The 15,397-nt window shown below is 45.1% G+C and overlaps 1 protein-coding gene across 12 annotated transcripts in view; it reads left to right on the top strand.

The window, feature by feature from the left end:
- Window positions 1–15,397, top strand: part of LOC310811093 (uncharacterized protein) — a 34,250-nt gene that overhangs the window by 6,841 nt on the left and 12,012 nt on the right. For 10 of the 12 annotated variants that reach the window (XM_083679126.1, XM_083679125.1, XM_083679128.1 and 7 more), the window contains exons 2-17: window positions 5,687–7,116; window positions 7,723–7,980; window positions 8,090–8,194; window positions 8,351–8,393; window positions 8,529–8,604; window positions 8,760–8,978; window positions 9,728–9,815; window positions 10,364–10,516; window positions 10,638–10,735; window positions 11,235–11,407; window positions 11,527–11,637; window positions 12,576–12,803; window positions 13,117–13,251; window positions 13,678–14,598; window positions 14,792–15,004; window positions 15,159–15,386. In XM_083679126.1, coding sequence (XP_083535252.1) covers window positions 5,695–7,116; window positions 7,723–7,980; window positions 8,090–8,194; window positions 8,351–8,393; window positions 8,529–8,604; window positions 8,760–8,978; window positions 9,728–9,815; window positions 10,364–10,516; window positions 10,638–10,735; window positions 11,235–11,407; window positions 11,527–11,637; window positions 12,576–12,803; window positions 13,117–13,251; window positions 13,678–14,598; window positions 14,792–15,004; window positions 15,159–15,386 — 4,471 coding nt within the window. In that variant the 5' untranslated portion in view covers window positions 5,687–5,694. The remainder of the gene's footprint in view (window positions 1–5,686; window positions 7,117–7,722; window positions 7,981–8,089; window positions 8,195–8,350; window positions 8,394–8,528; window positions 8,605–8,759; window positions 8,979–9,727; window positions 9,816–10,363; window positions 10,517–10,637; window positions 10,736–11,234; window positions 11,408–11,526; window positions 11,638–12,575; window positions 12,804–13,116; window positions 13,252–13,677; window positions 14,599–14,791; window positions 15,005–15,158; window positions 15,387–15,397) is intronic. The other 2 variants (XM_083679122.1, XM_083679121.1) reach the window with 2 other exon arrangements.

Raw genomic sequence — 15,397 nt, 5'->3', positions numbered from 1 at the left:
TATTTGTTTAGTAGGCGACATTCGGCGCCATTTTCATACACAGATGATTTAAATGCCACGGGATACCCGGCTCGCAAACGCGTGATAATATCAAACCGTCAATAAATCAATGCTCTGGAAAAGTGAAATCCGTGGTTGATATTCTTTCTTTAGAAATTAAAGTAGTCTACCCTTCAAGTTTCCCCTGTTTTGCCTTATGCAGGTTGGAATTATATCTTACATATGGGTTGTCTAGTCTACTTTTGATTAATCTTCACACAGTTTCAGCCTAATGTATCAAACCCATACTGACGGCAACACTCATTTCAGATCAACACTTATTAACATATTCAGTCAAAAACAGAGTGCAAGAGTTGTCGATGAAACTGATAAAAAAAATAATGGCCATGATAAGCCGGCCACGCCAGGGCATTTGTCTTGGCTGAATGCTTGAATGGTGTGGAATCAATGTTTGCATCCCACTTGGGAGGAAAGAGGAATTGCTCAATTGTCTCAGCAGATTCTTACTATGAAATAACTCAGAATGGAGTGTAGTGTTGCAATTATTGGAATATAAATACTTTTTGGCTCTTGTCTCATGTCACTTTGTTTTCCCACATGGTTATTTTTTGAGAAAGATGGAGTGTGGTCTTTCTCTGTGATCAATGGTCATTCATCAGATTGATCGTGACTACATTGTCTGGACATGAAGTCTTGTTTGTGCTGGTTGTTGTTGAAATGAAGAGACAAAGACATGGTGATGAACAAAAGTATTATTTTCCTCTCTCCTCAATTTCTTGGCTTGGCTTCTTCAGGTGTTTTAACATCTCAGGAACAAATGGCTCACTTCTTCTTTGGTCGAGTTACTGATGTCTTCCAGACTGTTTTAAAAATAATCACCAGGTCCCTCTTTGAAGCTGCTAGAAAACAACTATTTCCAAGAGCTCTGCTCAGTTATTTTTTTCATAGAGTCAAATCCATTGCACAGCTTTTGGTTTTAACTTTCTGCTTGACATGACTTTCTCTCATCCTAAAAGGAGTGGATGTGTTAAGAATAAATCCATCTTTACTGGAGGGTAGCCTGAGTGTGCCTCCTAAAATGCACTTAAGGGGGACTCATCCACTAAGCCGAGCATCCATTGATACTGGCAGATATATATAGCCAGATAATCTTTTATGAAGGGCTGAAAACATGACGTGGGAGGGATGAGAGAGCGCTGGGGGAGAGTGTATTAGTGAGGGAGGACTGCTGTGCTGAGGGAGAGTTAGGCGGGAAAAGTGATGTTGGGATGAAAATGTAAACAGAGAGGACCAGACCATCCAGTGATGCAGAGAAGTGATCTGGGTGTGGCATCACATGGAGTTGAATGAGCAGCGTAACTGCCAGCGATATGAGATGATGATGTTGTCGGATGTTTTTTGGCACAACTGTTTGAGAGTGAGGTCACTGAGGTTCTCCGAGAGCTTTCTGCTCGTGTTAATCCTCTTTTGGGAGTTATGTCCATTAGCATAGTTACTGTTGTGTTGTGCGTACAATATGAAGGGCAAAACGCTCTCCTCATATATGGGAAGTCCATTGGGGGTTGAGGGGAAGTGCATATCTGATCATCTGATGATGATTTTCAAGTTTGAATTATGTGATGGGCTGTACAGTGTATTATATCGCCACTGATTATCCAGATGGTTGCTGGCACAATCTGTTGGTTTTCTTTGACTGATAATATCCCATTACAAAAATGTATCATTTCCAATATTACAAGACAGAATGATATGATCAGTTCTGCCTTAATGTACAGACACCTTATGCAATCAACCAAGTTAATGGATTTAACCCATGGTACTACTCCCAGGGCATCTGCAGTCAATCAATTGGACCACTCCAGTCTCATCCCTCAACGGTTCAAATTACAACATCAGGACTGTGTGTATTGATTAGTTTGAAACTGAGAGCTGGAGGTAAGGTAAGTTTACCCGGAACAGGACCAGAATATGCACATGCCGTGCCATTCATCCAATTTAAGAACGATGCTACAGCACATAAAGAATGCAGTGCAAATCCCCTTACACACGCTTTTAAATGGATTAGTGTAGAGATGTTGGGCAGGACTTGTAGATGTGCTTTGAGACTAGGGATGTACAGATTAAGTGTGAGTGACATGCAGCCAAGTAAACAAGAGTGTTGTATCAAGGCAGCTCGCTTCACCCTTTTGTCATAATCAGTGTTCATTGTGAACCTGCAACTTACCCTATCACTCCCCCACTCATTGTTTAGGGACGACTTTCGGTTTCTAGAAATGTTTTGAAAATCTCTGACCACCTAGATAGAGGTGAAAAATGAAGTGAAAACATCAGATTAATGAACTAGGAACAAATTAACTAATGTGTTTTTTATGGACTGACAGTCCTTCTGAGACTGTTTGCATATTTCAGAATGTCCCCAGAAATGATGGAGTTGACCCATTGTGTTCTCACTGTTGTTGGCTGTTTTGTCTCTTGGTTGGGTTTTGTGGCACACCTGGTGAGCCAGTTGAAGGAAGATGTCTCCAAGAGAGTTTTAGAGTTTCTAGAGAAGGAGAGTGAGGGAGATGGAGAGAGAGTGTTTGAGTGCTTATAACTCATGTACATCTCTAACCAAGTTTAGATGGTAAACTCACTCTTCAGGTGCAAATACCCCCACCGTGTCATCAAAATGCTAGCTTTTCGGTGGCGTAGCTGGTTCCCATCAGGTATTTAGGAGACAGTCACCTGTGTTGGCAATACAGAGAATGCAGGTAGGACTCGTGTGAGCTTGGAGTGCGAGGAAGGCTACTGCTTGCAGCAACTTGGTGTGCGCGCGCGTGTGTGTGTGCGTGCGTGCGTGCGTGCATCTCCTTGGCCTTGAGTTATTTTTCTTTTGACTTTGGGCCAGGTAGGCGGGGCTTAGAATAAACCATGAATCAGCACAGCTGATCACATCTCTGCTGCAGAGAGAGAGAGAGAGAGAATAATCTCATCCGGGGCCTGATTAACGCTAAACTCCCTCTAAATCTTTAAGCTTGCTCTCAGCACCCAGGATGGTTTTTTTTCTTCTCAGTTTTCCTAGCGGGTAAATATATTCTATTGTTCTCAGCACTTCGTGCCACTTGGGAGGTGATTACTGGCGGTGGTAGGGATGATGATGGCTACTCAGATTCACTCAAACTACATGAATGAACATTCCCTTTCTCTTTAAGGTTAGAGACTCTAACTCTAACCTACCTGGCATGATCAGGGGGATGGCTACTGATGCATACCACTGGTGTGTGTTTGAGAGAGATAGTGAGGGTGTGTGAGACCACAAATAGACATAAGCAGGCCTGTAAGGATGGGTGACTAATGAGTCTACAGCATCTTGTGTGCATGCAGCTCCTCTGCAAGCTCTTCTCCCCTCAACCATCACAGCACATGTGCTAGCACGCTGCAGCATCATTAGCATGCTATGGGAAACACTGGTCTAACTTGAGGACAAGCCCACAAACCTTATTTCCAGTTGTCATTGACCTGACCGTGGCCTCTGAGTTGGAAAATTAGATGAATATATTTGTCCTGAAGAGGAAGTTTCCCATAGGGCTGGCCCAACATCATCTTATTCAATCATTTTGTTGAGTCGTTGAGAGAGTTGGAGCATCTGCTCTGCACCGTGAGTCCAGTATTAGACTACAGGGCAATATTAGGTGCATCTTCATATGCATGCTGGAACATTTTCATATTTATTTACCCTATCTAAGAATTTGTTGAATAGACAGCAAGTCTATTATAGTACTATTGATTGAAGATGATAGAAATATGTGACATGATAAAATACCTGTACAATGCGTGTGTGAAAATAGCAATGATTTGATCAGGAATGGCTAATGTGGGAGGGTGCCTGGTGGCCTGTCACTTATGCCTGGTGTCTTTATCAGTCATCGTGCAGGTTAGCTCTGCTCAGCTGGCCTGTAGCATAGATGTTAGATTGAGAGTACAAAATGGAGGAGGCAGCAGACACAAGCTCAGCTGGTCCATTAGCCGCACGCCTGTTTCCTGACAATCAGAATTGAGATGACAGTGCATTAAAAGACCCAAAGGAGCTTGTGAGCACTGAGGCGTAGCGTGTGTGTGAATTTGTGTGTGAGTTTGTGTGTGTGGTGACCTAGGGAACAGGCCTATGGAGGGTGGGGGGGGGGTGGGGGGGGGGGGGGGCAAGCAGGATTAGTAATAGTGTGTGGCACAGTTATTGGTCACTGGACACAAACAATGGGAGGTCTAAAGAGGATTTAGTCTCTGTGGGTCCCCCCTCCCTTCCCCTGCTGTCCCTATAGCCCCAGAGGGAACAGTATGGAGGAGCAGGCACCCTCTGGGGCGAGGACAGCCCTGTGCAGCTGGAAGATCTGCCTGCCAGCCACCCTGTCTAGCGTCTACGACCCTCCCCTCCCCTCCCCTCCCCTCCCCTCCCCCACTCTACGCTGAGCTAGACATGAACTACATATGGAAGAGACTTATAGGAATACCAGCACCAGACTAGACGCTAACCACAGGCAGACGAGATGCAAAGTACGTCTCTGTACTAGGTTAGATGCAAACTAGGCTACAGGCTTAGCATAATACAGGCTATTATATGCATGGCTTATGGTAAATTAGTTTGAGTGAGATGCATGCCTACAGTATATTTTGATCAATAGTGTCATTTGTGTTGATATTTAGACGGTTATACTTTATAGGCCCACAGACACCCCTTCCCCCCACCGCGATTGAATGCCTCAAAGTACTTATTAAGGCCCTTTTGAGGACTGGTGGACCACACAGTTGGATAGCATCACTGCGCAGATACTGCCAGATTTCAATGTCAGCCTTTACCCCGCTTTCCTTATAACTGCAGCCAAGCTGATCGTTTGAGTCGGGTTCCCTTCATTATCGGTTGTTTTTCATTCCGTTCTGAAAAGATCCACTATGTCCTGAGAACGTCTAAACCAATTTAGTGCTGCCTGTTACCTCGGGGCATAAGGGTGGAGCGAACATGGGCTGGGCTAGCAGATGAAAGGTCTGGTTGGTGAGAAGGATGATACTGGACGTGCTAATGGCCTGCCACAGAGCAGAATGCCCCCATTGTCTCTGTATTTTAATGAGCCTCTTATCGGCAATGTTGTGAGCTGACCCTCAGAGGTCCATCCAGACACACACAAGAGGGGCCATTGTGTGTGGACTGCTGGTCCACTCTCATAACTCCCCGACGTGTGTCTGTGTGTCTCTGTGTCTCTGTGTCTGTGTGTCTGTGTGTGTGTCTCTATGTATGTGGAGATTATGTAGTCGGTAGGTGGCTTAATCTTTAATGAAGTATTCTAGTCTAGGAGTCTAGTAGTTGCCCATGTATTCTGTACAGCATTAACATGTCAAATGTATGATGATTTGTGGGTTGTCTATGGTCTGGATAACACTTGTTTTTGGGTAGAAATAGCACGTGTCTCATTACTTAGTCAGAGGTCCATATTCTTAGTAGTATTGCTTGGTATTTGGCACCAAAGAAAAGACTCCCAGAACTTCTAACTAGAGGAGTCCACTCACTGAATGTCCTTCATGTTCATTCTGTTTGGTGTGCCCCTGGCCTTAATATGAGTGTATTGCCCATAGCTGTGCATCTTCCACTGTCACTCACTGCACATACAACACATGACCTTCCCCTATCTTTGACTCCTCTATGCTCTCCTTCCAGTGACTACCATGACGACAGAGGCCAGCGCGGTTGCTGAGGCGGACACTGAGGGCAAGCAGAAGGCCAGCGGAGCTGAGCAAGAGCCAGAGTCAGAGTCTGAGAACAAGAAGGAGCCAGAGTCTGAGAACAAGAAGGAGCCAGAGTCTGAGAACAAGAAGGAGACAGAGTCTGAGAACAAGAAGGGTCTTGAGGCAGCAGCAGAGGGGGAGCAGCCGAGTGAGCAGGCCCAGGAGCAGGCCTCAGAGCCTGGCCCTACCGAGGGCGCCAGCTCCCTCACTGAGGAGGAGCAGCAGCTGAAGCCCCGCACCAGGACCTCAGCCGGCCGGGGCCTCACTCGCCTCTTCTCCTCCTTTCTCAAGCGCCGCTCACAGTGCTCAGACGGAGAGGGGGCCGAGGCAGAGAAGGCTAGCGAGGAGAAGGAGGAGACGTTAGAGAAGGGAGAGGTGGACAAGGTAGAGGAGGTAAAGGCAGAGGAGGTAAAGGCAGAAGTGAAAGAGGAGAAAGCTGAGGAGGAAAAGGGAGAAAAGAAAGAGGTAAATAAGAAAGGGGAGGAAAAGGCGGAGAAGAAAGAGGAGACGAGAGAAAAGACTGGGAAGGGCCAGAAGAAAAAGGCGAAGAAGAAAGAGGCAAAGAGAGAAGAGGAAAAGGCAAAGAAAAAAGAGGAGGAGAAGGGGGAGACAAAAGAGGAGGACAAAACAAATAAGAAAGAGGAGGATCAAGTGAAGAAGACAGTAGAGGAGTTGCGGGAGACTAAAGAGGAGAAGAGGAAAGAGGAGGAAAAGGGGAAGAAGAAAGGAAAGGAAAAAGCAAAGAAGAAAGAGGAGGAACAACTGAAGAAAAAAGAGGAGGAAAAAACAAAAGAGGAGGAAAAGACAAAGAAGAAAGAGGAGGAAAAAGCAAAAGAGGAGAAAGTGAAAGAGGAGGTAAAGGCAAACAAGAACGAGGAGGAAAAAGCAAAAGAGGAGAAAGTGAAAGAGGAGGAAAAGGCAAAGAAGAAAGAGGAGGAAAAGCCAAAAGAGGAGGCAAAGACAAAGAAAAAAGAGGAGGAAAAAGCAAAAGAGGAGGCAAAGGCAAAGAAAAAAGAGGAGGAAAAAGCAAAGAAGAAAGAGAAGGAGGAAAAGGTGAAGAAAGAGAAGGAGGAAAAGGTGAAGAAAGAGAAGGAGGAAAAGGCGAAAAAAGAGAAGGAGGAAAAGGCAAAGAAAGAGAAGGAAGAAAAGGCAAAGAAAGAGAAGGAGGAAAAGGCGAGGGAGGAAAAGGCAAAGAAAGAGAAGGAGGAAAAGGCGAAGAAAGAGAAGGAGGAGGAGGCTGTGAAAGGAGATCAGTCCACAGAGGAACAACTGAAAGCCCCCATTGCTGCCCCAGAGCCGGAGCTCAGAGCAGAGGCTGAACAGGCTCCAGACCAGCACTCCCTCAGCAGCGCAGAGACTCAGGTTAGTGCATGTGAGAGAGTGAACATCACACACAGACTCTTAGGTTAGTGTGTGAGTCAGACACGAGGAGAAGCTTACACACACAGACTCGGGAGATGGTGAGAACCGTACACACAAGGATTCAGGTGAGTGTGTGAGAGAGAGCCAGTAGAGAACATTACACACAGAAACATCAGATATGTGTGTGAGGGAGAGAGAGACAGTAGAGAATATTACACACAGAAACCTCAAAAAAGTGAGTGTGAGAGACAGGAAAGAACATTACACAGGAATGCTGATGTGTGTGAGACAGACTGAGAGAGGAACATTGAGCATGTGACTCTGACTCAGGTAAACAGCGTAGCATTCAGAATACAGAGAAGAACTGAACACAGGTCAGATTTGTAGCTTCAGATCTTCATTTTTTTCTTGGTATGAATTTTTCCTTCTGCATATGATACACACACACAAGAGCTAACATTTATCACATTAAGGTAGTCTTCTCTTTACCAGCTACACCTGTACTCACCTGTACTCACTTGTGTCATTATATTGGAGTCACTGTATCACAGATGTAGTAATTGACATGCCTCTATTGACATGGTTGCCTTTTTGTCCACCCCCTAGGCTGCTCAGGAGGAGCCGAAAGAGGAGGCTGAAGTACAGAAGGACACAGTGGAGGAGGGAGAGAAGGAGGAGGACACAGTAAAAGTAGAGGAAGAGCAGAAGGAGGAAGAGGCCAAAGGAGAGGAGGCAGAGGAGGACAAGCCTAAAACAGAGGAAGAGAATAAGACTGCAGAGGAGCCCAAACCCTCCAAGCGCCAGCGGACCATGCAGTGCAAAGTCACCCTCCTGGACGACGCTCTGTTTGAGTGTGAGCTTGATGTAAGTGACTTCCCAAATATGCCTTTCTCATCCTCATTCTAGTCTATGTTTTGCTTACTTGCTGAATGCATGTTGTCAATGCTGAATATGTTGCCTCTGTCATGTGTAGAAACATGCTACGGGCCAGGAGTTGTTCAATAAGGTGTGTGACCACCTCAACCTGCTGGAGAGAGACTACTATGGCCTGGCCATCTGGGAAATCCCCACCATGAGGGTAGGCTGCCTGCTTTAAGGGTGCTTTTTCTGTGTGTACAAACAGTATTTTTGAGCGTATATGTTGTCTGTAACACACTTATTACATTTGGAAAAGTAGTAGAAAATACTTTTTTATGGTCGGTTTATTTATCAGTTTTCCCCCTCTCCTCCACAGACATGGTTGGACTTCACCAAAGAGATTCGGAAACAGGTTTCAGGTGAGTGATAGACTTCAGACATGATACTTTAGGTTGAATTGCCATATGAGCCGTGAGCATGAGGAAACAAAAGCGTAGTAAGAGTTAAACCCAAGTGCCGATGAGTTTATGTGGTGTTTTTTTTTTCTTCTCAAGGTACTGTCTATGAGTTCACCTTCAATGTGAAGTTCTACCCTCCTGATCCAGCTCAGCTCACAGAGGACCTCACCAGGTCAGTCCCTCTGCACAGACGATGCCACAATTGCAGTCTTCCTCATATTTATGTAATTCAAAAAGGAGTAAGCTCAGCCTAGCTCTGCTAACAGGTTGGAATGAAGCTTGAGTTTCAGTGGTGTATCAGGTTGCTCTTTATCGCCCCCCTGTCAGGTACTACCAGTGCCTCCAGCTGAGGAAGGACATCCTGAATGGCAGTCTACCCTGCTCCTTCGTGACCCTGGCCCTGCTGGGCTCCTACACGGCCCAGTCTGAGCTGGGAGAGTATGACCAGGAGGTTCACGGCACAGAGTACACCAAGGAGCTAAGACTGGCACCAGGCCAGAGCAAGGAGCTGGAGGAGAAGGTGATGGAGCTGCATCGCACATACAGGTAAGTCCTGGGGATGACATGGGACCAGACTATAAAGCTATGCTTTACTAGTATACAGCATGACATGAACAGTGCTACAGCAAGGAAACATTAAGGTACCCAGAGACAGGTACAGGGTAAACTTTAATTTATATATTATACAACGGTTTGATCAGAACAAGCATTATGATTGGCCGAGAGGCGTTCGAAGCCATGCTTTATTCCCAGATAAAGTATGAGCTATGACGCGTTTTACCTGTTTACCATACATTGCAGTAATATCCCTGCGCTAACACTCCAATTACAAAGATTTGTTTATCACGTTACCTTGACAACAATGATCGTTTTCTGAACTATATTTCTATATAAAGTTCTATATTAGCACAGGGCAGAAACTACTACAATCTTACCACAAAATAAATACTTAAGGCATTGTTTTCTTGTCACAATTCTTTGTTTTGTAACCATTGTATAAAAGCAATATGGCACTTGAGTCTGTGCTTGTATTGTGAATAAAGTCACAGCTGATGGGTTGCAGAGCTAATGGGTTGCCTAACAAGGCCCCTCAGCTGTGACTTCATTCACAGTAAAGCACAGCCTCTGGTGCCTTGTTGCTTAAATTGAGTACATGTGCACTGCACAGATGAGCATATCTTTGTTATCATACAGTGGGGGATGAGACAAACTACAGATGAGCCCCTATTGCAGTACATATCTCTATATAAATACTCTATTCAAACTGCATCTACCATGTGCCTGTCTATGTCCAGGTCTATGAGTCCAGCCCAGGCCGACATGATGTTTCTGGAGAATGCCAAGAAGCTATCTATGTATGGAGTGGATCTCCACCAAGCCAAGGTACAGGACTGTCTCTGACCTGTACCTTGTGTGATCTCAACCTCTGCTCATTTATATGTTACATCGATAAACGGAGATGAACATGTTTTGCCCTGTGTAAAGATGGAAGTATTGAAGAGTTAGTCAAAAAAGTAATCATTGTCGTCCGAGGAAGGTTCACATTTGTATTTATGACATTTGAAGAATTAAGCCTCAATTCCTTTAAAAGTTCTGCAAGCTTCTGAGCAATTTTCTTTATTAACCATGACTTGGTTTTCAAAACAAAAGGCATGGTTTGGTAAAAACAAGCAAGGTCAGATGAGAACAACGATTTTAATTACAAAAATTGATGTCAGTCTGTTTGTGTGAAAGAAGAGATTAATAAAAATTAAAGCCATGACATGACCTTGAAAGCATAGCAGATGTTGCCTCCTTGTGGTGTATTATTGTAAATGCAGGAGGCACTTGATAATATAGAAGTGTTATGCAGCTGAGATGCCGAACACAATGAGCATAGCTATTGACAATCCCCTTCATTGCTCTTTTTTTACATGTGTGTGTGCACCCAGGATCTCGATGGTGTGGACATCATGCTAGGTGTTTGCTCCAGTGGTCTGATGGTGTACAAGGACAAGCTTAGGATAAACCGGTTCCCCTGGCCCAAAGTCCTCAAGCTCTCCTACAAGCGCAGCAGCTTCTTCATCAAGATCCGTCCCTCTGAGGTAAAACCCTTGTTGCAACATGCAATTTATATTATTATATATTATATTATGCAATTTTTATTATTAATGTTGCAGTGAGAGATAGGCCTCTAACATTAACAAGGTGATCATTCCCCTACAGCAAGAACAGTACGAGAGCACAATTGGCTTCAAACTGCCGAACTACAAAGCCTCCAAGAAGCTGTGGAAGGTGTCAGTGGAGCACCATACCTTCTTCAGGTGAGACACACACTGCCCTTGGCTTCCCCCTCCATCTGTCCCCACAACTGCCTGGCAACGAGGGCCATTCTCAGGCTCTCTTATCCCCTTAGCCCTATAATTGGCTAATTGACCCCTGCAGCGTAACCTCTCTAAGTAATTCTATTAGACCCAGTGGTAGTTTAACCAAACAGAGAAGAAGCTCCATTCTTATGCCCCTGAGCTCAGAGTTAAACCTTTAAATGTTTGTACTACGTGACCAGTCAGGAATAAAGGAGGGACTCTTGAGTTAAGCTTGTTACATGAGAGAGGGCATTTGCAAGAACTGCACAACGTGTGACATTGGAGGGACATGAATGAACATTTTCAGCCTGAACTTCCAAATGATGTGTGGCTGTGACTCTCTCGTACTGATATTGTCATTACCTGCTAAATCAAACCACTATCACATACATTAGAGTGCTTGGTGTCTAGCAGATTTGACTGACTGTGTGTGTGATCGTGTAACTGTGTTTTTCAGGGTGACCACCGTAGAGCCCCCCTCGTCGCGGCGGTTCCTTGCCCTGGGCTCTAAGTTCAGGTACAGCGGGCGTACTCAGGCCCAGACGCGCCAGGCCAGCTCCATGATTGACCGCCCTGCACCTCGCTTCACACGCTCCGCCAGCAAGAGGTTGTCCCGCACCATCGACGGAGGTGTGTGTGTGTGTGTGTGTGTGCGCGTGTACGTGTGTGGTCATTCTTGTTTGTGTTTATTTCTGTGAGTGTGTTCAACCTATGGATCAGCTCCTCTCTAACTTTTCCCACCCTTGTAGCTAGAGATGATGATCTCCCAGCCCTACTGTTCTCAGGTCCAAACAGGACGGAGGTTGATGATTGGTTTCTGATGCTGGAATCTGACCAACCTCGGCCCCTCCCTGAATCAGGTATCACAAGGATCCTTATTGGAGCTTTCATCTGGCTTACATACAACTACAAAGCTAACAAACTCAGCTTGATCTAACAATGTGCTTCTGTTGGTCTTCTCATCTGCTCATGTGCACCTTCTGGATATTGTTAGCTACATAACTTGAGCCATGATGCTGAGCTTGTCCTAGGACAGTGGCCTAATCGGAACCACGCACACCATGTATCTTACCTTGCGTGATCCCTGGGCAGTTTAAAGATGCTTGGTCACGCAAAGTGAATCTTCACCCATGGCCACACTGATGCTCCATTCACACCTCAACACAGCCCATGACTAACAACAGCTTCAGAGTTGAGGCATTAACTGGCTGTGTTTTCCCCTTGTTGCATTGCTTGTTGAAGAGGACTTCATTCATTGGTACATGCTTATTGATGAAGATGAGCATTTCTAACCAGGAGACTGGCAATCTTCATTGTTCTTACAGTTGAAGACTAGGATTGACAGTGTTTCAGTTACTCGCTTTGTGTGCTGCACACAGTTTTTATTTTATTGTATATGGCTGATGCTAGCAGCAATACACTAACATGTCGACTCATTCACATGAATCACTCATCCAGTGGCTGGCTTGAAACATACTTCGAAAATTATTCAGTTGGAAAATATCTGTCAGACTTTGTCTTGCTCATTCAGTTCTTCTCTAAGGGCTGTGATGTCCGCAGACATGTTGACATGACTGCTTTGCACTGTGCTCTCTGTCTCAGAACAGCACATTGCTCCTATTTTAACTTAATTTGCTTTGTGCTACCTTCTGCGCTCAATACGCTGTCTGTCGTCCTGTGCTGACTTATACAGAGAGTGCAATGTGTTGTCCTCAAACTATATCTGAAGGGAAACCTTTCCCTGCCCTCTCCCCTCCATAAACATCACCACTTGCATAACACCATGTTCTGTTCACAGTCAGAGGGGAGTCTACTCAGACTTTCACACAGACATGGGATGAGGGGGCATCTGTGCAGAGGTGGCACAAGACTGAGACAGGGCAGACAGTCTCCCAGACTGTCAGTCAGACATGGCAGGGGCGGGTGTCTGATGAACAGCAGCAGGGGACAGAGAAAGAGGAGTGGCATACCTTGCTGAGTCAACGCCCCTCTCTTCCTTATGTTCCATCCCCTATGAAAGCCCCAGGTATCTGTCCCTGTAATACTTGCTGATACATGCATGTTTTGAGATTTGGCCATTCTTTCATTTGTGCTTTAATATAAAGTGACTGTGATGAAAGTTTAATTTTAAGCTTGCCATCACTATGGTATTTTTAAATGTTTTTTCTGTCATGAATTGGGTCAAAGGTTGTTTCCATACTATCTACTGTATGGGGCTTGGTCTACACTGAAGTCAAGCTGAAATTATCCTTGGTTGCTTTGCTCATGAGCTATTTGTAATTTGCTCACATGCTGTAGGTTGTTGCAATCAAGCAGTGATGTTTCTGTGATATCCTCAGCCAAATACAACTATGGAAAGGTGAATATTCTGGAAAGGCTACTGCAGCCGAGGCAAAAACAACGAGATGATTGGTTCTTGCATATGGACCGCACTACTTCCAAATCCTCTCTTGAGCGTTCAGAGACACCTCCATGTGAGTTCTTATACTTCACACACTACATTTGCTTTTGTATGAAGACATGATTGATGACATGATGACATTTCTCTGGTTGAAATAAAGGGTAATTGAGTTGAGAGGTTTGTGTTGTTGCACAAGCCAAATAAGGACTGTTACTTATTACACGTGCACTATTCCTTATTCCTCTTATGTAATAACACGTACTATCCAACTCCATATACAATGTAATGTCCTGATCACAATGCAACAACAAGTTAGTACAATGGTGTTACAACAGTAATTAGTGTTACTACACAGGTATGGCGGCCGACAACTATATAGCAAGCATCACCATATTTACTTTGATCGCATAATGAAGCACCTTCAGTTCAATATGGCTTGAAGATGGGCCTATAAATGTCAAGGAAGACAACTCATTGCAGTCCTATTTTATACTGACAGCTTCAATCTGCTCCATCCTAGTCTCTCCCCCAGTTGTCCTCCGGCCCCAAGAGGTGGAAGAGCAAGGTATGAGAGAGTCAAGACAGGAACAGGAAAGGGAGCTGCTCATAGAGAGGCTACAGGAAGGAGTGGTCCTGGTGGAGAAGCTGAGAGAGGTTGAGGGGTTGGAGGAGAGGCTGAGGGAGGTGAAAGTTCTGGAAGAGAGGCTGCAGGAGGTGGATGAGTTGGAAGAGAGAATCCAGGAAGTTTTGGAGGAGGGAATAGAAAGGGAGGAGGGAGTTGAGATCAGGGAGCAGCAGGAGGAAGTATTGAAGCAAGAGGTAGAACAGATGGGGGAGGTAGTAGAGGAGAGGTTACAGCAGCAGCAGGAGGTATTAGAGGAGGTAATGAAGGAGACAGTTGAGGATGTAGATGAGCTGGAAGAGAAAATTAAGGAGGTGTTTTTAAAGGGGTTGCTGCCAGAGGAAAAGAGAGTGCAGCAAGAAGAGGTTATAGAGGAGGAAGAGCAAGAGGAGATGATGCAACAGGTGAAGGTATTGGAGGAACGGTGGAAGGAGGAGGTTGATGAAAAGGAGGTTGATGATTTGCCAGATGTTATTAGCACCACCTCTGTGTTTGAAGGCCGTAAAGTAGAGTGGAGGACACAGAAAAGAGTGACTATAGTGGAAGAGATACAGAAGGAGGAGCAGTTGCAGCCTGAGAGGGTGTCAGAGGAGAGGCTAGAAATGAAGTCAGTTGTTTTGGAATGGCGTAAAAGTGAAGTAGTGGAGGAGCGATTTCAGCAAATTGTCATACGAGAGGAAAGCTTCCAGGAGGAGAAGAAAATGGAACTGAATGTGCAGCAATCCCAGATCGACGACAAGGACAATTGGTTTGTGCTGTTGGACAGCTCCCCGTACAAGGCCATTTATAGGCCTCCAGGTATGTCCATCCCCCACCATGCTGTCACCATGGCAACCATCAATAAAACGCCAGCTTTTCCCCTACCTAAACAACAGCCAACATTTCCATCTCTAATATACCCTCCGCAAAACTAACCAGAAGCTTTGTGTGAAGAGAACTTTGTTGTAGTCTAGATCTTGTGTCTGATATAAATGCCGTCTTTACTTGTCAGTCATTCCAATCAGCTTAGCTCCAGTGTCTGTGGACTCCACAATATCCTCTGTGGTGTTAGTGGACACAGTTGAGTGGAGAGCACAGGAGAGGGGAGGGATTGTCGATGAGGCAACACATATGCTGTCTGAAAAGAGATTGGTGCTGCAACCATGGAAAGAGCAGGAAGATGATTGGCTTGTGCTATTGGACTTGCCAGAGCGTGTCCCCTCAGGTATACAAACCATACCAGCTATGTCTATCCTCTGTTGCTTGCTCTGTGCCTCAATTGTGGCACATTTGAGGCTTTACATTTAATGGCTTTTATTCGTCAACCTGCAGGTCTTAGGATTTCATGTTTCTAAGGGTTCTTTGTGTGTCAATATTAGCTGTGTTGGATGAGCTGATTCAAGTCTATCCAGAAGAAAGCATATCTGTGGCTGATGTTACAACAGTAGACCAGAAAGAGGCAGGAAGGAAGATTGTTGTGGAAGAGATACAGATGGAGGAGAGACATCCACAAGAAATCACACTACCACAGCCTATGAGAGAAATAGAAGATGACTGGTTTGTGGTACTGGACATTACTCCCAGAGTACCATCAGTTATACCATCAGGTATTTCCAAA

This window comes from Argentina silus, assembly GCF_951799395.1.
Source record: "Argentina silus genome assembly, chromosome: 10".
Taxonomy (NCBI): Eukaryota; Metazoa; Chordata; class Actinopteri; order Argentiniformes; family Argentinidae; genus Argentina; species Argentina silus.
Note: the sequence above shows the minus strand (reverse complement) of the source record. Positions and strands in the feature narration are given on the sequence as shown.